At 38.0% G+C, this 27,927-nt stretch overlaps 1 protein-coding gene across 19 annotated transcripts in view; it reads left to right on the top strand.

The window, feature by feature from the left end:
• NRXN1 (neurexin 1) overlaps positions 1 to 27,927 on the top strand; it is a 1,219,761-nt gene that overhangs the window by 518,054 nt on the left and 673,780 nt on the right. For all 19 annotated transcript variants that reach the window (XM_070798634.1, XM_070798636.1, XM_070798622.1 and 16 more), the window contains one exon: positions 23,270 to 23,708. In XM_070798634.1, coding sequence (XP_070654735.1) covers positions 23,270 to 23,708 — 439 coding nt within the window. The remainder of the gene's footprint in view (positions 1 to 23,269; positions 23,709 to 27,927) is intronic.

The raw sequence follows: 27,927 nt of genomic DNA, 5'->3' as shown, positions 1-27,927 counted from the left end.
GTTTATGCAATTTAAAGAAGATATGCGGAGAAAAATTATTTTTTGGGTACTAATCTTGTTCTTGTTCAGAAAACGAAGATCATGGCATCTAGTCCCACCACTTCATGGGAAATAGATGGGGAAACAGGGGAAACAGTGTCAGACTATTTTTCTGGGCTCCAAAATCACTACAGATGGTGACTGCAGCCATGAAATTAAAAGATGCTTACTCCTTGGAAGGAAAGTTATGACCAACCTACACAGCATATTCAAAAGCAGAGACATTACTTTGCCAACACAGGTCCGTCTAGTCAAGGCTATGGTTTTTCCAGTGGTCATGTATGGATGTGAGAGTTGGACTCTGAAGAAGGCTGAGCACCGAAGAATTGATGCTTTTGAACTGTGGTGTTGGAGAAGACTCTTGAGAGTGCCTTGGACTGCAAGGAGATCCAACCAGTCCATTCTGAAGGAGATCAGCCCTGGGATTTCTTTGGAAGGAATGATGCTAAAGCTGAAACTCCAGTACTTTGGCCACCTCATGCGAAGAACTGACTCATTGGAAAAGACTCTGATGCTGGAAGGGATTGGGGGCAGGAGGAGAAGGGGATGACAGAGGATGAGATGGCTGGATGGCATCACTGACTCAATGGACATGAGTCTCAGTGAACTCCCGGAGTTGGTGATGGACAGGGAGGCCTGGCATGCTGCAATTCATGGGGTTGCAAAGAGTCGGACACAACTGAGCGACTGATCTGGTCTGATCTCTGAGTCTTGTTCTTAATTCCCACTCCTGGTGATGGTGGTTTGAGGGCAAGTGGTAGAGAAACATTCCAATTTTAGGTCATGCGTTTTCTCATTTTTTAAAAGTATTTCTTTCATGTAAATATTCAGTCAACTCAGATTTCAAATTCTCCTAGGTAAAGGGAAATCTCTTTTTCCATCCACAGGATGTGGGGGAGGGATTTCTGTTCTAAAGGCCTGCCTTGGTATCAACCTTGGAATCCCTGAGATGTCCCCCATTAGCCTGATCTCTGGCCATCCTTTGTGAACTGAGACATGGGTGCCCTGGCTAGTGGTCCAGGAACCATGTGGGCAGACATCCTTCTGGACTTTGTATTTTGTGTTGCCTTTAGATCCAAGGTTCCTCAAGGCTCCTTGTGTGGGCTCCAAGCTTTTGCTGGTCGCTTGGTCCTCGTACTGTCTCTGGGCCCAGCTGGAAAACCCAAGAACTTCTCTGCAACCTGCTGGAGCCTTTGAGTTTTCCCTCAGATATCCTCCTCTGCTGTTACCACCTCTGCTCTTAGGCCTTGATGGATAGAGCACTGTATCAAAATCAAGGCTTTTCTGAGAGGCTCTTATTACCTACCTACTCCCCCGTCTCCCCCATCCGAGGAAGTGTGACACCAGCAGGAGTGGATTCTGACTTCTCCAGTCTGGGTGTTTGATCTTCTTTAGGTTCAGCTCTAGTGGAGGAAAACAGGCACTCCATCTGCCTTCTTTCTCCTTTATTTTCCTCTTTCTGTGCTCTTCCTGCAAACATCTGAATATCCTTTCCTTCCTGTGTGGTGGGAACTTTCCCTGTTATTTGCTGCTCTGTGGTTTACTCTTTGGCTCACAGGCACCTCCCCAACCCCAACCCTCCCACTGAAATGTTACAGAGCATAAATCCTTTTAGATATTTACTTTTCCTCTCAAAAAATTGTGGCTTTTACAAACAAACAGAGAAACAAAAAATAATGTTTATTTGATCATTTCACTATGGAATTAAAAAGAGAGAGAAACTAGCAGAAATACTGGTTTCTCAAATGTGTTCAGCCATAGTTTTAGTGGGTGGGGGAATATCAACAGACAACATTAAAGAGAAATTACCCTAAACAAAAATACCCTGGAGAATTAGGAATTAAGATTACAAATGAGAAAATTACACAGGCTTACCCTGTAACAAATTTTATCTCCGTTGTATCTAAGAATGTAAAATCCACTTCTCTTTTGGCCTTCTCAAGACAATACAGTATTCTTCAAATTCTTAAATTTATTGATTGAGTTTCCTTCCCTGTGTAAACATAATCTTCTAAATGGGTATTTATAATTTTACCTTTTAGAAACAATCAGCTATTACAGTTGTGCTTCCAATACTCTAATCATCACGGTGGGAAACATTTTATATTGTGATAATTTGAACCAATATCTCTTTTAGAGGCTTCCTGGTGTCCACTGGCTTCTTTAAGAAATAGACCCTAGGGTTTATAGCTAAAGTTATAATCAGTAAACCTATGATTTCCATTCCCCTGTAGACATCCTGATTTCAGTTTAAACTTAGGGCTGCTTCTTGAAGAGAATCTTAATTTGCTAACGGGTTTCTTGTAACCTGGTCAAAACAAGTTGAACATTGTAATTCATGAGTGACTGTCCCATCCACTTCTTTCATCCTCACCTCCCATACTCCTCATACCCTTGCTGATACTGTATTAGTATGAAAGTCATTACCACTACTGTCCTCATTTGGAACAGTTGCCAGGGAAAGCATTTACATTATTTATAGGAGATAACCAATATTTTTTCCATCAATATTTATTCAACAAGTGCAGGGAGATTTACAACTGCCTAGCACATGAAGTTGGAGAGGGCAATGGCACCCCACTCCAGTACTCTTGCCTGGAAAATCCCATGGAGCCTGGTAGGCTGCAGACCATGGGGTCGCGAAGAGTCAGACACGACTGAGTGACTTCATTTTCACTTTTCCCTTTCATGCATTGGAGAAGGAAATGGCAACCCACTCAGTGTTCTTGCCTGGAGAATCCCAGGGACGGGAGAGCCTGGTGGGCTGCCGTCTATGGGGTCGCACAGAGTCGGACATGACTGAAGCAATTTAGCAGCAGTAGCAGCAGCAGCACATGAAGTATCAGAGAAGGCAATTGCAACCCATTCCAGTACTCTTGCCTGGCAAATCCCATGGATGGAGGAGCCTGGTGGGCTGCAGTCCATGGGGTCGCTAGGAGCCGGATACAACTGAGCGACTTCACTTTCACTTTTCACTTCCATGCATTGGAGAAGGAAATGGCAACCCACTCCAGTGTTCTTGCCTGGAGAATCCCAGGGACGGGGGAGCCTGGTGGGCTGCCGTCTTTGGGTTCACACAGAGTCGGACACGACTGAAGCAATTTAGCAGCAGCAACAGCAGCAGCACATGAAGTATGGTGCTAGAGTACACACCTCTCTCTGATCACAGAGGTGACCAAGCTACAGAAAATACTTTGATTTTAAAATAAGTGTGTACCTATGGCCCTTACTGTTGCTTTGAGTATACAGTAAGACTCAGCAACATATGAGCATTGTGAAAAACATCAATATCATACATATCATAAAGAACACCATATCATAAATTTACCATAAAATGGATGTACTATAATAACATTATATTCTTATATAATAATATATTAGAATACTTATTAGAATACTTCTGAGCCTCCCATCCCTGGTCAACATGCTTATTTAGTGATTCTGTTTTTCCTCTAGTCTGCATGTGTTTTTTCTAATCTATCCATATTTTGTATCTAATTTTTTGTGACCTATGGGTTGCATGTACAACACAGTTGCCAGAGCCTAGAGATGCTTTCTGCAGATCAACCAGGGACCAAGACAAAGCCTCAGGTGAGAAATTCATTGTGAGAGTTCTTAAGTCGTGTGTGAATGAACACACTCGAGAATCCACTAAAAGTTTTTCCTCAGTGATACTTTCCTTAGAACATGATTTGATTTATCACATTTATAAGAAATGAATTCTGAATGGGATTATAAATTGCAATTAATGACATATAATTAATAGCCTTGACCTACTTAACCAATGCTATGGAAATGCCCAAGTTTTTTGTGGATTAACGACATTTATATTCTATTTATGGATTTTTCCCACCTCAGTACTCTACTGCCAGCCCATCTCCCAACCCTTCTTTCCTTCTGAAATAGCGTTTTCTCAAGAGCCTAGCCTGCTCTGTTTTGCTCTTCAAAGGTATTCCTACTTTAATACTGGCTCGTTATGGACCTGAAAAAACATTAGTAGTAAATATTCTAATAGGACCATTAACTTTTGTTTATTATTTAATTTAGTAGTAAATTAGATGATCTGAAATCTACATGTATGACAGCATGAATTGTGTCAGTAATTCCTTAAAAGTGTCCATGTAATAGATATGGTCTAAAGGCTTTACTCTAAATTCTTTATTCTTTTGTTTATAATTCTTTACAGTGTTCTAATTTCATTATATAATTATAGAGCCACTGAGCACAAAGATATGAAATTTATATAATTATTATATTCTGGTTTTTTAATCTTCCATTTGATCACACTGGCTGATTAATACAAGAATACTAGCTATACACTTATAAAAGTTAGCTTACCAGCAGTCACAAAAGCTAGGAGGCTGGATTCTGGTGGCCTTTCAGTGCCTGTGAGCTGTTGAACTAATGTTTGTTTATTCATCACTATAAAAAAATACCTTGAGTAAGCAGTCTAGTGTATACTTTTGAACTATACATTGATTGGTGAATGTCAGAGATCTATTGTAGTTCTTCAGGTAGTATGTATAGCTCTCAATATGATTTCAATGACAAGCCATTGAAAAATACGTATGCTTTAAAATTTTTTCTAGTTTCTATGAGAGTTCACACCAGTATCTTTATTTTGAGGGTAATGATTATTAAAGTTGACCACACTGTAGGATTGAGTGGGTGTAGGGGCCAGATTATTTGGTCTTTGTGAACAGTATTGTTCAGAGCAAGGGCCTTGAAGAGACCATTTGGGTTTGAAATTGTCTCCTTAGTTTCAGACCACGTGAGTTCAGTTTCCTCATCTCTAAGACAAAGACTCCATTTCTTTGTGTGGCCAGAATCATCGTGTGGTGTAGTTAGTTCCTCAGACATTGTCATCTAATGAATCCTGGGGCAGGGAGCCTGTTCCTCTATCTCAGCAGGTTGTCCTGAGAATTAAATGAGTGAAGTGCTTAAAATATTGTCTGATTAAGTACTCTATAAGTGTTTTCTATTGTTATCCTTTGGGTAAAACTGGTTTTATTAATGACTTGGGCACCTGAAATAGTGTATTCTGGTTCTAATTTTAATGATAGGTAATGATTTTTTCCCATAACTACTACTGGTTACTGGCACTTGTTCTAATAAAAAAAGTTTCCAACAGACTAAACTGGGGTCTTTAATCCTAGAAAAATACTGTATTGCATTGCTGCACTAGGCTATATTGAAGCCTGAGGTGAAAGGAACAATAAATAATTCTGATCCTATGGTTCTTTAAAAGTTTAGCAATTTGTTTATCATAGACATTTTTGCATTTTAAAAAATATTGCATTGGGATATTATTTGTCTTGATCACCAAATTTTAGCATCCTTCCCTCCCACCCCCACCTGCCTTATATTTTGCACCCAAGATGCATGTCTCATTCGTCTCACCCATTTCAGCCTAGTTCTGGCCCTGCTGTTCTGGCTTCATCTGATGTAATGAAAACATGTGGTTGGCACATCATTATTTTATTGCTGACTCAGGGTGGAGACTATCGTAGCCAAATCTAAATTTAAAGCCTGGAAACTGGCCCTTAGAATGCCATTCCTACTGATACTAAATTTCATTTTTTTTTTTTTTCCACTTTCAAGGTAACTTAGAAAAATCTCAGTTTATGGAATCCTAAAATTTCAAAGCAAGTTTTGTACTCATTTGAAAACATGGTCAGGCAATTTGCTCTTAAGAGTGAAATGAGCACAAAATAAGTATGACATCAAATCAGAGTGCCATAGGGCAACAGGTCAGCCATGTGAACAATAATTATCCTAAACTCAAGGGAGAAAGAGAGTGGGATGGAACCCAGGGGGATTTTTTTTTTTTTTCTCTCTCTTAATAGTATTTAGAGAAACACAATTAGTCAGATGAGCCTCTTTGTGGAAGAAAAGGCATAAGGTGTGTCATTACTTATTGATGATGAGATTGATGATGCTGGCTAAGTACACAGGAACTCATCCAGTGTCCCGTGGGATAATGGGGAGCATGGACTAAAACCACATACAAATTTGGAAGCAAATAAATGTTGAGTTGTACTCCTGCTTAGTCATCTGTTAATATTAGCTGTGTAGTTTGGACTAGATACTTAAATTCTCTGAGCCTTCATATGCCTATATTACTAGACTGTCATGAGAAATAAGAGTTTTATGTAATTAGCTAAAAATGCACAGAGTATGTAGCAGAAGCTTTTATGAGTTATTCCTGATGTTATTATAATTCACATTAATATTATGTCAAGCAACATACTAGCTAATCAAGGTATAAGGAGGGAGCTCAGTGAATAGGCCCAAAGAAGAGAATGTGCTCAGTTACTGAGTTGTGTCTTTACGACCCCATGGGCCATAGCCCACCAGACTCCTCTGTCCATGGAATTTTCCAAGCAAGAATACTGGAGCAAGTTGCCATTTCCTACTCCAGGGGATCTTCCTGAGCCAAGGATAGAACCCACATCTCTTGTGTCTCCTGCATTGACAGGTTGAATCTTTATCATCATGCCACCTGGGAAGCCAAAGAGCAGAATACATGTCCATATAAGCCACCTGAGAGCTGGCCAACCTAGGGTAAGATGTGGCCAGCCCTGTTAATTTCTAAATAAAGCGAGAAAATGGTAAGAAAGGTAAGGAAGCCAAACAGGTAAGAAGCCAGGCTTCTAGTTGCTGAAGAATGCAGGGAGCCTTCAGCAAACCAGGAGAGAAAGAGAGAGCCTGGCTGACTCAAAATTTTTCTCCCAGAGAGGGAAAGGGATTGGGAGCTGGGCTGGCGAGTGCCACAGATTGAGGGAGAGCTGTCATCAGAGCTGTGTGGGTGGCAGGCCTTTATTACACACAAGCCTCAGCACATGCTTAGAGTAATGATTTGTAGGCTGGTGCTGTTCATCTTAAGTTGCTGAAAGATACTTACATTCTCTTTTGTTTTCTCAAACTAGTGTTTATTTAAAAAAAAAAAAAACTTCCCTCCTCATTCTGTATCATAGTTACATATTCATTTTGAAGTATAGTTGAGTAAAAACAAAATGTATCTTTTAGTGGATTGGGGACTTTCCAGAGTCCAGGTGACATTTCAGGGCATCTTCCTGCTCCAGTCCTTAGAGAAAACATATCTGGTAGGCAGTGCTTATACAATGTCTAGGAACCTGGCTGAATCATTTAAAAAATTCAACCATATGGACATTTGTTCTAGGATGCAGAGTTTTAAAAAAAATCAATTACTGATTAGTCCTTCATCAAAATGAGTAAACTGAGTATATCTTTCAAGTATATTCTCCAGGGCTTGGTGTCTCAGATGGTAAAGAATTTGCTTGCAGTGTAGGAGACCCAGGTCTGATCCCTGGAACAGGAAGATCCCCTGGAGTCGGAAATACCCACTTCAGTATTCTTGCCTAGAAAACTGCATGGACATAGGAGCCTGGCAGGCTACAGTCCATGTGGTCTTAAAGAGTTGGACACGACTGAGCGACCAATACATCTTACAATAACATAAACATAGGTTTAGATGGATCCTCTTTTAGGAGGGAACATGTGAGAAATTACATGACTTCATCTTTTTTTTTTTCTTAGCAAATAATGAATTTTCCAATCAATCAAGAAATTTAAGCTTATTGTCATCCTCCAAAGTGAGGAGATTCCATTCCCATTTCTCCCCCAGAATTGCGAAGCATTTCCCCTCTTCCATTCATGGGCCACCTGAGACACTTGGATCCAGGATTTGTTTAATTCTCCATACCAAAGTCAGTTTTCCTTGGGTTACATGTGAGTTTGGTCTTTGTATTTTGTATTTTAGTGAATTTTTCTTGGCAAGGGTACTGCTCTGCCTGGGAACTGATTGAGCTTCCGTAGAGCCAATATGTTTCTCAGTTCTCCAATTTAAATGCTGCCAAAAATCCCCTAAAGTGTGCCATGAGAAATTCAGCAGCACAGAAAACCCCATTCATTAAATAAACAGTTAACTAAGCAACCCTTGGCAAAAGCCACAACCCTTCTGACATTTGAAGCACTCGGGACCTTCCAAAGGAAATAATTAAAGAAGGCATTAAGAAGAAATATCCCCATGCTTAGCAGTCATAATTGAAAAAAATCACTGTTCCCAACCTGGGGTCTGTATACTTTTTAGCGTCTTTAAAATTAGAAATGAAGAGTGGTTGCATATGCTTAATATTTCAATACACCCTGAAAAGGCTACATACTTACTCATGCTTGAAAGTGAAAGTGAAGTTGCTCAGTCCTGTCCGACTCTTTGCAACCCCATGGGCTGTAGCCTACTAGGCTCCTCCGTCCATGGGATTTTCTAGGCAAGAGAACTGGAGTGGATTGCCATTTCCTTCTCCAGGGGATCTTCCCAACCTAGGGATCGAACCCAAGTCTCCCGCGTTGCCAGCAGATTCTTTATCAGCTGAGCCGCAAGGCTTAGCACAAGCTAAATAAAAAATTTGCATAGGCTATCATTTGATCAATTTAGTGGGATTACAGGGGCTGTCATGTTTTTCATTGACAATTTTTTTAAAAATCAAGCATTTCCTTAATAAATACTATTTAGTAGAGGAAAGTTCTCAAAATGTATATTCATGGGAGATAAGAAATAGGGGTAGAAATTTGGGAAATATTTATTCTTTTCTCTATTTTTTGGCCATACCATATGTATCTTAGTTCTTAGTTCCATGCCCAGTGGTCGAACATGTGCCCCCTGCAGTGGAAATGTGGCGTCTTAACCACTGGACCACCACAAAAGCCCTGGGAAGTATGCATTAAAATGAGATTTGAGAGTGATTAATTACTTCACAGAATGCTTCTTTGCTTTTTAGAGAAGTAGCACTTATTTTTTTTTTTAAATGACAAGCATGCCCCTCTAAAAATTTAAAGTCAAAACTTCTAAGATCTTACACAACACCATACTAGTAACAATAATAGCTACTCTTTATTTCCTCAGTGCCCACAACCAAACACTTAGTACTCTATATGCTTAAAGAATACTCTAAAATGAGTATTAACCTGGAATCTATAGCCATATGAATCTATATCCATATCTATATATCATGCAATGCATTGCCTTCATCAGATATTGTTAAAATTACAGAAGAGATTTGCACAAAATTTCTTAGGAACAAGTCTACTTTGCAAAATCTTTTCATCTCAGGTGCTAAAAACAACAGCTTTGGCTGTCTTAGATGTAAGCTTACTCTGTTTTGAGGTTTCTCAGGTAGAGGTGTGATTGAGAAGTAAAAGCTGGCAGCCAGGGCCAAAAAGGGGACTCACACAACTTGAGTAATCATAAATTAGATGACTAGCTGTTGAAATTTAGGAGGCTTAGTTGAGTCCCGCAGTTTTTATTGCTGAAGGGAATTTAACTACCATGAAAACAGTCCCATGGAAAGGAAAAAAACAAGGGAAAAAGCATATATTCCTGGTTATGGAGACAAGGATTCAGATTCTCCCTTGTCCTCTGCTTACTAGTTCCACACTTACTAGCTGTGTGTCTTTGGACAAGTGGCCTTGCTTCTTGAAGAGAGCCACATTAAAGTGGAGTCAGAGGGCGTTTTGCCTTCCCCTGCACTGACAGTCATTCACCTGGTCGTCCTCCAAACATCCTTGAGGGACTCACAACACACTCTTCATACCAGAACATTATGACTGTTGGAAAAGAATTAGTGTACTTATAACTACATTCACTGTTTCTTTTTTTCTGATTTTCTCTCTGTATTTGTATATCTACCCTCTAGCTAACAAATAATGTAATTTTCTGGCATGAGGCCAGATTCACTGATGTGTTCAACTCAAAATTATTATAATCACTTATGAATAATAACTTTACAAATAAACATAATAACAGGTATGTAATTCTAAGCAAGATGTAATTTCCTTTTACTAGTCAAGTCTCTTTAAGTGAGTTTGAATAAGTAATTTACCACCAGCTTTGACTTGCTACCTTTTAGAAAGCTTCAATAATTCTGTTACATATATTTATCTTATTGATGCAGAAAACAAGAACCTCTGTATGATACAACATATAATATGAGAATAATTAACGTAAATGACTTTGTAGGAGGGGCATAAATTATATTAGCATATTATAAAGCTATGATAATTAAATGAAGTGGAACTGGATTAAGAAAAAAAAAAAGAGATCAATAAAACAAATAAAATGCTAGGAACAGAACCTTGTATATATAAGAATTTAATGTGTGGTAGGTAAGCCTTACAAATCAGCAGAAACAGAATTATTTAACAGTTGTGCTGGTTCATATAAAGACCTACTATTTGGGTATGGGGACTCAGTTTGGATTTCCACTTTAAATGAGAAGACAGATATTTGCAAAACTAAAAATTTATATACACAAATGTATAAAATTAAGTAAAAAATATTTAAAATGAAAATGCATTTATCAAGTATCTCTTGGTGGAGGATTTTCTAAGTTAAAAAGTGATGAATACAATAAAAAAAATGATAGTAGATGGAAATGTTGAAGCTTTGGCATATCCAAGACACTGGCATACAATGTCACTGTGAGACAGTGGGAAAGGACAGATCAGATCAGATCAGATCAGTCACTCAGTCGTGTCCAACTCTTTGCGACCCCATGAATCGCAGCACGCCAGGCCTCCCTGTCCATCACCAACTCCCGGAGTTCACTCAGACTCATGTCCATCGAGTCAGTGATGCCATCCAGCCATCTCATCCTCTGTCGTCCCCTTCTCCTCTTGCCCCCAACCCCTCCCAGCATCAGAGTCTTTTCCAATGAGTCAACTTTTCTCATGAGGTGGCCAAAGTACTGGAGTTTCAGCTTTAGCATCATTCCTTCCAAAGAAATCCCAGGGCTGATCTCCTTTAGAATGGACTGGTTGGATCTCCTTGCAGTCCAAGGGACTCTCAAGAGTCTTCTCCAACACCACAGTTCAAAAGCATCAATTCTTCGGTGCTCAGCCTTCTTCAGAGTCCAACTCTCACATCCATACATGACCACAGGAAAAACCATAGCCTTGACTAGACGGACCTGTGTTGGCAAAGTAATGTCTCTGCTTTTTAATATGCTGTCTAGGTTGGTCATAACTTTCCTTCCAAGGAGTAAGTGTCTTTTAATTTCATGGCTGCAGTCACCATCTGTACTGATTTTGGAGCCCAGAAAAATAAAGTCTGACACTGTTTGCACTGTTTCCCCATCTATTTCCCATGAAGTGATGGGACCAGATGCCATGATCTTCATTTTCTGAATGTTGAGCTTTAAGCCAACTTTTTCACTCTCCGCTTTCACCTTCATCAAGAGTCTTTTTAGTTCCTCTTCACTTTCTGCCATAAGGGTGGTGTCATCTGCATATCTGAGGTTATTGATATTTCTCCCGGCAATCTTGATTCCAGCTTGTGCTTCTTCCAGCCCAGCATTTCTCATGATGTACTCTGCATATAAGTTAAATAAACAGGGTGACAATATATAGCCTTGATGTACTCCTTTTCCTATTTGGAACCAGTCTGTTCTTCCATGTCCAGTTCTAACTGTTGCTTCCTGACCTGCATACAAATTTCTCAAGAAGCAGATCAGGTGGTCTGGTATTCCCATCTCTTTCAGAATTTTCCACATAAATGGTATTCATGAATGCAGTGAACATATACTAAATGGTACATTATATACTAATGGCCACCCCCCTCAGAAAACTGTAAAATCAAATGATGGAGGGAGATTCACTGAGTTCAAGAGGGTAGAGATGCAAAAGAACGTGAGTTGGTTAATCTATACATAACATTTGGTGCCAGGATTTTATTATTATCATTTTGAAGCTACCATTTTTGATTGATGGGAAGATAGTTTCCCTTGGCAGGGGGCGGAGGGTGGGGAATGTGGCTAACTTCTCCTCATTGAGACTGGCAGATGATTAAAAAAGTCTTTTGGATAAAGCAGACATGCATTGCCCTTATTAGCAGCATCTGCTGGCTTGGAATAGAAGCTTTAAACCCTAATTTACGGTGTGTTACATTCTGCAAGATCATGAAAGACTGAGGTTGAAAATATCTTCATCACTTAGTTGCAAAATAACAGTAAACATTGCAAGTTTATTGTTTCTAGTTAACTTTTTCAGTGTCTTTCTAACTTCCATTAGTAGGGGAAATAACTGCAAGATGTTTTCCCCTCAGGACTTTTATTTTTATATTTGAGCAGCAGCTTATTGTGAAGCTAATGCAGTTTTAAAGTTAGAATTGCCTTTAAATCAGTTACGGTTCCCTTTCTGCCATATTGCTGAGAAGACAGCTGCTCTTCATTTGTAATTGCTCAAGGGCCTCTGATGAGCTTGCGCCTATGGGAGAAATGGTTTGTTGTTCTATTTATTTATTTATTTTTAGCAAAGGTTTTTGAAAGAGCCCTGAACATTGAAGTTCCCAATCCATGCTCATAATCAGAGCTTAATGCCAACTGGAACAATCCCTTGGTTTTTCTGAGCTTCAGTTTGCCTGTGTGAATGCTCGGTTGCTCAGGCACTCAGTTGTGTCTGACTCTTTGTGACCCCATGAACTGTAGACCATGGGGCTCCTCTGTCCTTGGGATTTCCCAGGCAAGAATGTTGGAGTGGGTTGCCATTTCTTCCTCCAGGGAACCTCAGTGTACTCATCTGAAAAAGAGGATCCATCTAGTTTTCACCTTTTTTCTGAGTCAGCATGTCAAATCTCATATTACTGACTATTGTGCTTCATTTTTGATATATATATATATATTTTTTTTCCCCCCCAAAGACATTACTGAGTTACTGAATCTTTATTTTGAGAAAAAGAGACATTCCTATTTAATGGAACTCTTTCCACATTTAATGGAGTAATTTTGCCACACACCCATATGCCACTAAAAGCTTCATTAAATAAAGCTGTTAACCCAGGGACATCACAGTCTTTTAGCTCCTCTTTTAACCCCTACGGCTAACTTGTACAGATGGCATCCACTGTTGTCTACCGAATTGAGGTAGTTTACTGATGGTGGAATGACAGAAGGATAAAGCAAGAGGATTTTTCTTTTCCTTCTTTTTATGAATAAGATGTATTTGGTGATGCTTATTTGGAACTAAGCAAAAAAAAAAAAAAAAGAAGGTTTCTTTCCTTACATTGCTTAAACAAAATATTTTTTTATCTATATGTCAACTAATTTTTGGTTTCAAATTAAATGTCATATGACTTTTAAAAAATTTCTTCACATTCTGTTTTTTATTCTTTCTAATAAAATTCAGGATTTCTTTTTAAAATTTAATTTAATGTGTTTATTTTTGGCTGTGCTGGGTCTTTGCTGCTGTGTGGCCTTTTCTCTAATTGCAGAGAGCAGGGTCTATGCTTTAGTTGCAGTGGCTTCTCCTGTTACGGGAGCACAGGTTCTCAGGCATGCGGGCTTCAGTACTTGGGGCATGTGGGTTCAGAGGTGGTTCCAAGGTTCTAGAGCACAGGCTCAATAGTTGTGGCACACAGGCTTCGTTGCTCTTCAACATGTGGAATCTTTCTGGATCAGGGATTGAAGCTGTGTCTCTTGCATTGACAGGTAGATCTTCATATGTCTTTATTGAGAAATGATGCTATTGGAATCTATTTTCATGTTCCATAATTATTTTATTATTATTATTATAAAATATTTATTTTGGTGTGAGGAGTTTTGATTTAGTCAAACATTTTATGGGCATATCATCTCTAAATAGGATTAAAAAATGGGGGGAAAAAAACCAGCAATTCCTACCCCCTCAAGCCCCTTTTACCTTTCAAAATGCTTTATGTAACTCTTCTTAAGACTGAGTTTCCTCAACGTGAAGTCCTATTTTTAAAGAGGTATGGAGCTACTCTGTACAGGGCTTGTACATCTCCTACACTTTCCTTGCCATCTGCTACCCTTTCTCTGATCCGCTCCAAATACACGAGTCCCTGCACCTGGCTATGTATCTGCCTCAATGGATGTATTCAGATTTTAGATGAAAACTTCAATGGTGTGACATTCTCAGAAAAGCTAAAATCCTATTAGTCCCTTGATCAGTTAAAAAAATAAAGCAAGTTCTGTGCTAGGGTCTTGGTGTGAGAAAGCCATTAAAGCATAAGAAACTTGATCTCAGGTAGATGATAGGATAATAATGAGTACAATCATTAAAAAAATATGATCATCACACCCCTTGCCTTTACTTTTTCTTTATAATTATCTCTTCCTGCTGGCAGGAACACTGAGGGGAGCCTGTTTTGTTTTTTGTTTTAATCTTAATTGTAAGACTTTTTTTTTGAGGGGGGGTGCTTTAACCCCTCCTTTGGAATGTGCTAAACTTACATAAGTGCTAAAATTTGCTTTTGGGCCAAGACATTTTGACCCAAGACCTTGAGTAAGACTATTTGTATATTTTATCCAAGAATTCTCTAATTTCTTAAATTATTAAATATTTGTATTTAATATACAAAATATTTACATTTACTATGGATTATTATATTAAATATTTATCTTAATATAAATTAAAAGTATTTAATACATAAATGTATGTATGTTTATTTTGATGTATATATACATCATGGGCTTCCCTTGGGCTTCCTTTGCAGCTCAACTGGTAAAGAATCCGCCTGCAATTCAGGAGATCTGGGTTCAATCCCTGGGTTGGCAAAATTCCCTGAAGAAGGAAATGGCTATCCACTCCAGTATTCTGGCCTAGAGAATTCCATGGACTGTATAATCCATGGGGTCGCAAAGAGTCGGACACTTTTGAGCAACTTTCAATTTCATACATACATAATGTCTACTTATCTATTAGAGATGTACAGTCTATTTTAATATATGTGTATATTTTTTCTGGACATCAGTGATAGCAGATTTAATGTGTATTACATTTAAACACATTTATATTGGGGAATGTATACTCTGTGTGTGTGTATGTATCCACATATAGTTTACACATCACCTAGATATATATGTGTATGTGGGGGGGGGGGCAGATATTCAAGATAAATTAAACTGCTTTATTCTCAGTGGTCCAAGATTTATTGGACTGAGGGTGTGCAAAGGGAAGTCATTAAACTAAACTTACGACCCAGATAATCACAATGGTGTGGTCACTGACCTAGACCCAGACATCCTGGAATGTGAAGTCAAGTGGGCTTTAGAAAGCATCACTACAAACAAAGCTAGTGGAGGTGATGGAATTCCAGTTGAGCTATTTCAAATCCTGAAAGATGATGCTGTGAAAGTGCTGCACTCAATATGCCAGCCAATTTGGAAAACTCAGCAGTGGCCACAGGACTGGAAAAGGTCAGTTTTCATTCCAATCCCAAAGAAGGGCAATGCCAAAGAATGCTCAAACTACCGCACAATTGCACTCATCTCACACGCTAGTAAAGTAATGCTCAAAATTCTCCAAGCCAGGCTTCAGCAATACATGAACCATGAACTTCCAGATGTTCAAGCTGGTTTTAGAAAAGGCAGAGGAACCAGAGATCAAATTGCCAACATCCACTGGATCATCAAAAAAGCAAAAGAGTTCCAGAAAAACATCTATTTCTGCTTTATTGACTATGCCAAAGCCTTTGACTCTGTGGATCACAATAAACTGTGGAAAATTCTGAAAGAGATGGGAATACTAGACCACCTGACCTCTTGAGAAACCTATATGCAAGTCAGGAAGCAACAGTTAGAACTGGACATGGAACAAGGTGAATTCGCTCAGTCGTGTCTGACTCTTTGTGACCCCACGGACTGTAGCCTACCAGGCTCTTCCATCCATGGGATTTTCCAGGCAAGAGTACTAGAGTGGGTTCTGGTTCCAAATAAGAAAAGGAGTACATCAAGGCTGTATATAGTCACCCTGCTTATTTAACTTATATGCAGAGTACATCATGAGAAACTCTGGGCTGGAAGAAGCACAAGCTGGAATCAAGATTGCCGGGAGAAATATCAATAACCTCAGATATGCAGATGACACCACCCTTATGGCAGAAAGTGAAGAGGAACTAAAAAGCCTCTTGATGAAAGTGAAAGAAAAAAGTGAAGAAGTTTGCTTAAAGCTCAACATTCAGAAAACTAAGATCATTGCATCTGGTCGCATCACTTCATGGCAAATAGATGGGGAAACAGTATCAGACTTTATTTTTGGGGGCTCCAAAATCACTGCAAATGGTGACTGTAGCCATGAAATTAAAAGATGCTTACTCCTTGGAAGGAAAGTTATGACCAACCTAGATAACATATTCAAAAGCAGAGACATTACTTTGCCAACAAAGGTCCGTCTAGTCAAGGCTATGGTTTTCCCAGTGGTCATGTATGGATGTGAGAGTTATACTGTGAAGAAAGCTGAGTGCTGAAGAATTGATGCTTTTGAACTGTGGTGTTGGAGAAGACTCTTGAGAGTCCCATGGACTGCAAGGAGATCCAACCAGTCCATTCTGAAGGAGATCAGCCCTGGGTGTTTGTTGGAAGGACTGATGCTAAAGCTGAAACTCCAATACTTTGGCCACCTCATGCGAAGAGTTGACTCATTGGAAAAGACCCTGATGCTGGGAGGGATTGGGGGCAGGAGGAGAAGGGGATGACAGAGGATGAGATGGCTGGATGGCATCACCGACTCTATGGACATGAATCTGAGTGAACTCCGGCAGTTGGTGATGGACAGGGAGGCCTGGCGTGCTGTGATTCTTGGGGTCGCAAAGAGTCAGACACAACTGTGTGATTGCACTGAACTGAACTGAACTGAAGGGAGGAGTGTTCTGGAACCAATCCCTTGCAGGTATCGAAGGAGGACTGTGTGTCTATATATGTATATATATATTTGTATATATTATATCCTAAAAGACATAACTGTTTAAAACCCACAGTATAGTCATAGAAATAGAAAAATAAGGCCCTCTGCTTATACTGGGTTGGAAGAGACATTTTATAGTCACATGGGAAAATCCCTCTACTTAATTATGATATTTGATTCATTTAAAGTTATTTTAATCAGGACAAATGAAAGGAAAAGTACTATTTTGTTTTGTTTTTTTTAGACTAATCCATGTAATTTATATCAAGGTCATCCCTTTGCATGGCAGCAAATGGCTGTTTGTGTATCTCTTACTTTGCAACTACCAAAACTAAGTGAAATTTCCTGCTGAGACAAAAACAAAGTTTGAAATTAATGTCTTTAGATATTCGAACACAGAGTATTAGACATGGTCATGATGAAAAACATTCAGTGAGCTCTGTACCTCTAAACATTTATTGATAAAATTGTATAATGTTCCCTATCTCCTAGGATACTTCTGAGGAGTAAACATAATATGTCCATACATCTCATAACATGACCTGCAGAAAGTAAACCCTCCATAAATCTGAATTGATTCTTCTTGAAGTGGAGATGGGGGTGCTGGTGGTTGTGGTGATAGTTTGATGCCTAAAACTCCTTTTTATGAGTAAAAGTGAAACTCCCAGGATCATCAGTTTCCTGTGTAAACTTCCTGGCCGAGAAACCTCATCTCTAAAGAAAGCCTTTGGTGTACTTTACAATAGGGCTATCAGAATAAAAAAGAAAGCCCTAATCTGCTTTGATCTCTTTGATTCGGCTGGTTACAACTCTATTAATTACTTTAATGCACTGACCAGTCATCTACCACGTGTCTTGTTAACTATTACCCTTGTTATTACACTTATATTGTACAACTCCATTAATTCAATGTAAGAATGATAATACTGTTATTCATAATGATAACCACATAAATAAGAGCAGCTGCTATTTATTTTAGTACTTACTCTGTGCCAGGCCCTGTTCTTATCACATTAATTGAGCTATTATTCATTTTTTACAATAACCCTAATGTGGCAGATATTATTATACCATTTTACAGATACTATTGAGTCTCTTAAAGGTTGAAGGGCTCTCATAAAGTTACAGGATTACAAGAGGGTGGGCTGGAATTCTCTCTGAAATCTGACTTGAGAATCAGATTCTTAAACTGCACTTGTGATTAAAGAGAAAAAACAAAACTTAGATTACAAGGAGTCATTCCTGTTCTTTCAAAAAGGGCCCCATCAGAGTCTAGATCTCTGCCTAGAACTTCAACTCCGACTATAGTGCTCATTTCACAACCCCTACTACTCTGATAGTTAACAAATGAAAATCCTTGATCAATGCCTGTTAATTAATTTGAGCACCATTAAGATTTTTAAACTAAAACATATTGATAACAACAACAGCAAAAGTCATAATTTGAGTGGCAAACATATTTTAATGATCTGCTTATTTCATGCACATATCCTCATGTGGAAAGAGATTTATGTATCAGCCAATATCTTCAACATCATCTGTACAAACATTAGATAGATAGAATTCTTGAGGCATGTCTGTGTACCCAAAGATGTGGTGAACATTCTCTTTACTAATGGATTAAAGTTTGACCAACCTAGACAGCATATTAAAAAGCAGAGACATTACTTTGCCAACAAAGGTCCATCTAGTCAAAGCTGTGGTTTTCTAGTAGTCATGTATGGATGTGAGAGTTGGACTATAAAGAAAGCTGAGCACCAAAGAATTGATGCTTTGGAACTGTTCTGTTGGAGAGGACTCTTGAGAGTCCCTTGAACTTCAAGGAGATCCAACCAGTCCATCCTAAAGGGAATCAGTCCTGAATAACTTTGGAAGGATTGATGCTGAAGCTGAAACTCCAGTACTTTGGCTACCTGATGCAAAGAACTGACTCATTGGAAAAGACTCTGATGGTGAGAAAGATTAAAGGCAGGAGGAGTAGAGGACGAAAGAGGATGAGATGGTTGAATGGCGTCACCGACATGATGGATATGAGTTTGAGTAGGCTCTAGGAGTTGGTGATGGACAGGGAGGTCTGGCGTGCTGCTGTCCATGGGGTTGCAAAGAGTCGGACACGACTGAGCAACTGAGCTGACTGACTAGAGTTTGATACAGCTCAGAATAGGGAACAATATCTTGGCATCAAAATCACAACCAGGAAATCCAAACAAAGAGAAGGAGCAATGGGGGATCTTTTACCTCTGCCCCGAATTGCAGAGACTGAGGGGAAAAAGCTCAAGGATTTATGGATTTAACATTCCTTTCCTTTTTGGGGGTCTGATTTATCAATTAAGAAACTGAGACAGAGAGAGGTTAGGCAGCCTGACTTAAGTAAAAGCTTTGTGTTTAAACTGAGTCTATCCAGACTACCAAATTTTTGTCTTTTAGCCCATTTATTTTTCCTGCCTTTTTAAGATTATTATCAAGATAAAATAAAATACTCAATGACTGTCCACCTCAAATTTAAAGCCTAAACATATAAAAACACAAGTGTATTACTCTTATTCTTGCTTATTTGTGAGTGACATTTTAAGAATTCTAACACTGAAAAGAAAAAGATCATCTCATAGCAATGTATGGAAATCATATGTCAGCTAAAGCAAACTATAAAAAAAGCCCAGCAAATAAATAAATATGTCTCTATTTCTTTGGGGCTTATGTTATCGTTTCATGAAGCAGGGAAGTGAAATTCAACATTTTGAATTACTCTTCAGAAAAACTTAAAATCAGTATCCCCCCAAAATATTGATTCTGTAAGAAGATCCAAATAAATGTGTAAAAACATCAACAACTTTTAAGATGATAAAGTGTATGAAGATTTGTTGAAACTATTAAATGATTGCAACTTTAAACATAAATAAGAAAAACATATATGAATAACAATTTGTAGATTAGAGACCATACTATCTCAGAAGGAAGCAAAAGAAAAAAAAAAAAAAGATTTGGAGTGCTTACTGGCCACTCATCATAACTGAACTATGTTCAGTGCATTTTAAGAGTAAGTCTAGCCTTAGAAAAGTATAGTGCTTATGAAATCTGGGTCAGATGAAGCAGTTGGATAGGTCTGAGAGCCATCAGCCTGCCTATCCAATATCACTCTTCTGTCTTCTAGAGTTGCCTTTCAAAATATACGAAATGAGAAGAAAAAAAAAATCGTGCTCAAGATAGTTCTTCTAGAAAAATTATTTCACTACTGGAGAATTTTAACTCAGGTGTTTTACTGTGAAAGTAGTTTCTACCCCATAAAATTAGTTTGAAGGTGATAGGTCAGCTTGCCATTTGTAACTGAACGTGTATGTAAGTTTTCACATTTTTCTAGGAAAATTGGCTAAAAATTATAGCTAGGTTATGATATGGGTGCATAATACCACATTCTGTTATTTTTTAACTGTACTTGTAAATATTGTTATTAATAATATGTGAAGTAGGTTTTAAAAAATGAAGAAAGAATATTATTCAACTCTCAGCAAGTGTTTATTGAATATCTGCTCCATGCCAAGCACTGATCTTGTTGCAGGGTTTTTGCCTGCATAGAGCAGACATTTTGGTGGAGATTTATTTTCCCATTTTGGGTGGTAGGGCATAGTGCATGGCTTAGCCTAAGTATTATGATCTAGGGAATCCTAATGTTTCTTCTCCATCTCCCTGAATCTTCCTGAATCACCAGGGCACCCCATTCACTCATGAGATTTTAAATCTCTCACTGAAATTCTCACTTAAAATTGCCCTAACCCTACATATTTTCAGCTTTCTGGTAGCTGATGTGTGGGAATCATGAGACAATGTACCTTATACACACTTGCTCCTGTCAAAAACATCCAATTCCATTGCTATAGTTCTATTTTATGGTGATATGTTAGCATGGATCAGCATTATCATCTGCATCATTTGGGTCAGAAAATACTCATTCCTGATTAATGTCAGAAGAATCTCCACATATTAAGATATAAATCATCAGGAAAAATGAACAAAAATTAGGCTTAGGTAGCTTTAAAATCATGGTGAGAGGTGATGAAACTTAGAAAATCTGCCATGAATAGCATTTTATCCAATTCTGAAGATTTCCTTGTGGCTCAGCTGTTAAAGAATCTGCCTGCAGTGTGGAAGACCTAGGTTCAATCCCTGGGTTGGAAAGATCCCTGAAAAAGGAAAGGCTGCCCACTCCAGTATGCTGGCCTGGATAATTCCATGGACTGTATAGTCCGTAGGGTCATGAAGAGTCAGACACAACTGAGCTACATTCACTTTCACTTTTAAAGATTCTCAGAGAAATCAACCGTATATATCATCTTTCCCGAGGGTTAATAAATAGTTCTTTCTCTTTTCAAGGAAGTATATTAAGAATTAATATAATTCTTTTTCATTATAGTTTAGTGCATTTCTCTTTTGCTGTTAATGTGCTGTGCTTAGTCATTCAGTCGTGTCCAACTCTTTGCCCCCATGGACTATAGCCCACCAGGCTCCTCTGTCCATGGGCATTCTTCAGACAAGAATACTGGAGTGGGTTGCCATGCCCTCCTCTAGAGGATCTTCCCAACCCAGGGATTGAACCCAGGTCTCCTGCATTGCAGGTGGATTTGTTGTCAATAGATGTTTGTTAAACCTTTATACATATATATTCAAAGAATAAGGGATATAATATTCTTTATAATAATCCTTCTTCAAGATAGAAATAAACTGAAACACCAGGAGTAGCATTGAAATATGTGATATATTTAGTTGGCATAATTCATCTAAAATATACCAATTATATGAGTGTGCTTAATTTCTGAACATTTTCTCATAATAAATTAGAACTCATATCTTTATGTCTACTGGATGACAATAAAGAGATGATATTTATTATCGTACAGTTTGATGTGGTTGATATTACTGAGATCTTACAATGTGCTTGGCATTGGATTGATTCCCTTTCAGGTAGATTTTATCACATGCATTTTCTTCTTTAATTATTTTAACCATCTTGAAAAATGTTGGGGCTTCCAAGGTGGTGCTAGCGGTAAAGAACCTTCCTGCCAATGCAGGAGACATAAGAGACACGGGTTTGATCCCTGGGTAGGAAAGAACCCACACCAGTATTCTTGCCTGGAGAATCCTACGTCCAGAGGAGCCTGGTGGGCCTGGAAGGTTACAGTCCATGGGGTCACAAAGAGTCAAACACGACTGAGTGACTAAGCATGCTCATAAAGTATTATCTCTCTATAAACAAGTCTTGGAGATGATACTCAGGGAGTCTGAAGCCAGAACTTGCACTTTTACTCACTCTGAAAAGTGAACGTTCATTAACAAATCCTATCAGGAAATTTATCAGCCGCATTATTGGCTCAATTACCATGGGTTTAGAAGAAATAACAGCTGTCTTGACCTGGTTAACTTTATAGCACTAATCAAACACAGGCTTATTTATTCTGTTATACAAGTTTATTTTTATACATGGATAGATGAATTTAGAAACTGACAGTGTTGGCTGCTGTGAAATTTCAAGTGTCTTTGTAAAAATAATTAGATAGTTATCTGGACATAGATAAATAATTTATCCTTAAGTCAGTTTGACTTACATCTTTTGGAAATGTAATTATCCATGGTATGGATTTTGTAGAGAAAGGATGTGAATCTCTCTTTATCCTTATGTCGAAATAGCTACAAATTTATTATGGTGATGTGATAGCAGCTGCATGGTGTTGTGAGCCATTCCGGTGAATTTGTCCAAAGTGCTGTTTGGAGTCCCAAAACAAATAATGAGAACTACCCCAGCACTTTGGTGAAGTGCCTTTGGAAATGAGGGTATAAGGCAAACTTTGTTCCATATCAGTATACATTAAGAGCATTGGTTATATAGACCTAATGGATTTAGGGAGAACACCAAGTTCCAGAGTTAACTAACATTATTCAAACAGTTATTAATGCAGGGCAGGGTAAGAGAGAACTTCTGAATCCTAGTCATATTTTATAATTTTTCTGAGAAAATTTAAGATGTTTTCTATCTCAATTGTGATTTTACAAAGTTAATATATACCATGGATATATATACCATGGAAGTGATCCTATATTTTAGGGGACTGGCATTTGAAAGTATTTAATTTCAAATATTCCAGAGATGGTAAAACTGAAAAACCTCAGCATATTTAATAAACAAAGCATAATAGCCAAATAACAAAAGCAAATGCTTTAAGTGCAAGTCTACACACACTTGAAATAATGAAATTTCTATACAGATTTATTCAAGTTATTTGAGTTAGCTACGGAGACTTTGTGTGAGTGTGTACACACATTATTTGAGTGAAATTAGGCTAGAATAGTTCAACAAATTGATACCTGGATTTTATTTGGCTGAAAAAAACTGTCTTGAACATCAAAAGGCAATAAACATTGTATGTCTTTTCATGCTCTACTTGGAAGTTACATGAACTGATAATAAGTTTGAAATATTAAAATATGGGCACAATTTCTTACTATTATCCTCTCCCTACAGGTTGTGTATAAAAATAATGATGTAAGGCTGGAATTATCTCGACTTGCCAAGCAAGGTGACCCAAAGATGAAGATCCATGGAGTGGTGGCATTTAAATGTGAGAATGTTGCAACTTTGGACCCAATCACCTTTGAAACCCCAGAATCCTTCATCTCTTTGCCTAAATGGAATGCAAAGAAAACAGGCTCCATATCCTTTGATTTCCGTACAACGGAGCCAAATGGCCTCATCTTATTTAGTCATGGCAAGCCACGACACCAAAAAGATGCCAAGCACCCACAGATGATAAAGGTAGACTTCTTTGCTATTGAGATGCTGGATGGCCACCTCTACCTCCTCCTAGACATGGGGTCGGGTACAATCAAAATCAAAGCCCTGCAGAAGAAGGTGAATGATGGAGAATGGTATCATGTGGACTTCCAGAGAGATGGACGGTCAGGTAATTTATCATTTTTTATGTTGTTATCTGTTAGAACACCATTCATAAGGAATTAAAATCAACTCATATTAAAGAGTTCTTGCATTTCTGTCTTTAGGGGAAAGGAAATTGTTATTTCTGTTTCACATCATATAAAAATCAGAAGGAGCTAATTAATCGTCATAGTTGGGCATCAAACCCCAAATGCTCAAATGACTTCAAGAACAGCTTCTTAAATGAACATTAAATGGATAATCAAGTGCCAAATCTTGCAAAAAATTTTATCCTGAGTTTGCAAATGACAAAACTCAAGGTTCTTATGTTCCCAATTATCTCTTATATCATTGGATGTCTGAGAGTGCCTGAAGTGGTAAATATAAAATCTGGAAAAAAAAAATCAATGATTCATATATCAAATCCTTAGTTTAATACAATATAGTTTTTATCCAAGATGGGCCTACAGTATCAAAAACACTTTAATCCATACAGGAGGATTTCAAGGATGCTGGCAAAACTCTGCTGCCTTCCAAATAGGTTCCCTTTCTGATAAAAGAGGTTTCAAATTCCACCAACAAGGATTTATTTCTCTGACTTTCTTTTGCTGCACTATTTATTTTTTTCCTGAAGTCCTTGTGAGGTGGGGGGAAGGAGGGCATGTGGTAGGGAGGCTTGAAGAAATACCATTTACTTACTCTGAAATGCAGAAGTAGATTAGGGGGCTTAGGGAGTTGAGCAGTGTTAGGTTTGTGGGGACAAGGACCATACAGGCAAAGGAAATAGCATTTGGAAACCCAGAGGTGGTGGGGGAGTGGGGAGAGAAACAATTTGTTTTAGGTTTGCAATGGTATGTTATGTCTTTCGCTTTCTTCACCCTTCGCTTTCATGCTGATTGGACCTCTCACTTACAAATCAAGTTATCTTCTAAGTGAAGATGGTTGAATTTAGACTTAGCCACTCTCCTCTTCCTCCCCCAACTCTCTTATTTGGTTTTATACTATACCAGCCTCTCTGGATTCTCCACTAAATACCAGTATAAGCTTGGCCTCAGCATTTTTTTTTTTTATTAAGGCCTGGATTTCTTTCTTTGCAAAGCATCTTGGGAAGGAGTCACTTGATTCCAGTACCAGGGACAGGGAATTAATAGTGATGGAGACTAGGATTCTACATGTTTGCAAAGTTTCTTGAGGACGTGATTTGGTCAGCCACATTTGGAAACCACAGATCAGATGACATTAGATGACACCTAGAGTGCTTCTTTCAGATCCAAGAATCTGTGATTACCATCCCAGTTAGAAGGGCCTTGCTGAAGTGCTGGGGTGAGCTCCCCTTCTCACTCCCTCCTTTCACAGACTCCCATGTCACTTGTCTGTTTCTGGCTTCTCTGCAGCAGAGCAGTTTGCTATTTTACAATTATTCATGCCTTCCTTTTCTGTTTATCTATCTAGAAGATCATATTTACCTTTTTGGAAATATCTTTTTTGTCCACTAAAATAAAAAGATGAAAGGTATGAAAATTGAGAGGGAGACAGGGGTGAGGGTGAAGTGTTGAAGGAGGGTCAGGACCCATTGCTCTGATCCCCAAGAATTTTACAGACAGTTTCTGATTCATTCTTCTCTGTAAACTTGGTCTCTATGTTCTTTAATTCCTCTGAAGAAATTCAAAAGGAAAAGAAGCTACTGTTCTGTGTAGTCTGTGAGGTGTTGTCATTTTCTCCAGTATCTTAGATGATTGAGAGTAAACAGTAAACAAAAAAAAAAAAAAAAAAATTTTTTTTGATCTGTTGTACTATACTGTGCATTACAAATTGGATTCCTCTTTGTTTTTCCGATTTAAGCTGAGAAGAGTTCATTGATATGAATACAGAAATATTGCAATAGGTGGCTACTTGTTGGCTTCCCCCAGCCTATTTCTATCAAAGTTAACAATTCATTTACTTCTGAAGAAGCTTCAGAAAGAAGACTTAAAAGAGGATGGGAACATGACTAATCTTATGTTTGACATACTAACTTATGGATGTTATCACTTGACTTAAAATATATCTAGAACTAATTTTGAAACTGACTTTCAAGAATATATATAATTTTAGTCAGATATTATAACAATTTAAAACATAACTGATCAGATCAGTAGGTATCTTTTGAAAGTTCAGAAGGGCAAAAAAAAAAAAATACTACACTTCAGATCGGTTGTATTTCTTTCACCTAAAATTTTTTCTAGGTATTTTCTAACTGTATGAAAACGTATGTAGTTAATGTCAAATTTTTATTAAGTGCAAAATAATATGAAATGGAAGATAAAACCATCCATTATTCATTTGATAATAATGATTTATACCTGGATATTTCTCTCCAGCCTTAAGTGGTGATGCAATCTAATTAGTCTCCCAAGTTCCCTGGATGACCTATTGCAATAAGAATCAGATTAATACCTTAATCCTCAAGCCAAGGAAAATCTACTTTTTTTTCTATTTAAGCTCTTTAATTCATCCAGATTACCAAAATTTTATTAACTGCTCTGTTTATACCCTCATTGGAAAAGGTCAGAGCAGAAAATACCAACTTTAATTTACAAAGTTCAGTGCTGAATGAGAAAAAGAGAGATGCCTTAAGAGAATATATTATTTGCAGTAAGAAAGAAGATAAACAAATGGTGGATTTCTGTTAGAATCCAGTGGAAATATTTAGTATGCTTGATGTTGGTGTTTTGATGCTAAAGTACTTTGATAATGATTTCAGGTTAGTGAAATGAAACAAACAATATAAAAGCCAGTGTTCATTCACTAAACCAAATTCTGCCTTTACTAAATTGAAGGAAAAAAAAAAAAAAAGAGCTCACATTATGTTGGCCTAGCTCAAGGGAGTTTAATGTAGTTTTAATAACTGCAGCTGTTAATATTTTATATATAGTATTTTAATTAAGTTCTATATTTGCACATTGGATTGGTTTGGTATAAAGCAGCTTTTAAAAGATTGAATGACTAGCTGTACTGGCTTTTATTTTACTTAAAGGATATTTCTGAGTTACGCTTGGTGAAATACTAAAATTTATAGCTCAGTTAAAACTAGGAAGTGGCTTCCCTCGTGGCTCAGATGGTAAACAATCTGCCTGCAATGTAAGAGACCTGGATTTGATCCCTGGGCTGGGAAGATCCCCTGGAGAAGGGAATGGTGACCCACTCTGGTATTCTCACCTGGAGAATTCTATGGACAGAGGAGGCTGGTGGGCTACAGTCCACGAGGTCACAAAGAGTCAGACATGGCTGAGCAACTAACACTTTCACTTTTGAAACTAAGAAACATAGTATTTCAAGAAATAATTTGTTTCACCCATATTTCACATCAGCTATATTCAGAGGCTATATGAAAATTACTCTTAATATAATATGGGAAATGATCCTGATATGACAGGGCAATGTTGGCTGATTTCTGACACATGGACAATGACGGTCATAGCTATTGATTTGTCTGGGAACCTCTTTGGCTGAATATTTTAAAAGCATTTAATGAACCGTATTATCTCTGTTATTAAAATAGAGGAATCCTGGGCCTAGGAATTATTCTTTCTCCTATTGACCATACTAAAATTAGTTGGCCAGCAGTCATGGTCATTAACTTGATGCTAATAATTCTTGGCTATCTTGTTCAGAGATTAAACCTATATTGGTAGATAGATTGAATTTTTGATATTCCCCAGTTTATAAGGGAAATCCATGTATAACAAGGACTATCTTATTTATATCCACAGGTCCTGGTGCTTCTATATGCAGTAACAGGTGCTCCATACACATTTGGTATAAGAAAAAGATAAAGAATTAAAACATGTAAATGACTCAGTGCCAACCCACCCCAATATTCTAAAAATAGTAACATCATTACACTTGAAAAGTAATAGCACTCTTTTAGTTGTAAATGCAACTTCTTAAAGGAATTATGTTACTTCCTAAAAGCAGTTTACACAGTATACCAGGGTAACAGGTCTTCTTTTATGAATATGATGCCATCCTCCAAGTCAGGATGTCTGGGAAAAAAATGCAGTGGGGGAGTTAAACAGCTGTTAGTTGATTGTGACAAACTTTTATGAGAACAGAACTGCTATTCCTGCTTATTCATGAGCTCCCTGTATCATGCTCATGTGAACATGTAGGCAGAAGGAGCATTCATCCTGAGGGAAGGTGTTCACTTCTTTCTGAGGGCTAGAATATGCAGCCACAGTAATCACACTACTGACGAGGAAGACAGT

Source organism: Bos indicus, chromosome 11 (assembly GCF_029378745.1).
Source record: "Bos indicus isolate NIAB-ARS_2022 breed Sahiwal x Tharparkar chromosome 11, NIAB-ARS_B.indTharparkar_mat_pri_1.0, whole genome shotgun sequence".
Classification (NCBI taxonomy): Eukaryota; Metazoa; Chordata; class Mammalia; order Artiodactyla; family Bovidae; genus Bos; species Bos indicus.
The sequence above is the reverse complement of the archived record's forward strand: the minus strand, read 5'-3'. Positions and strand labels throughout refer to the sequence as shown.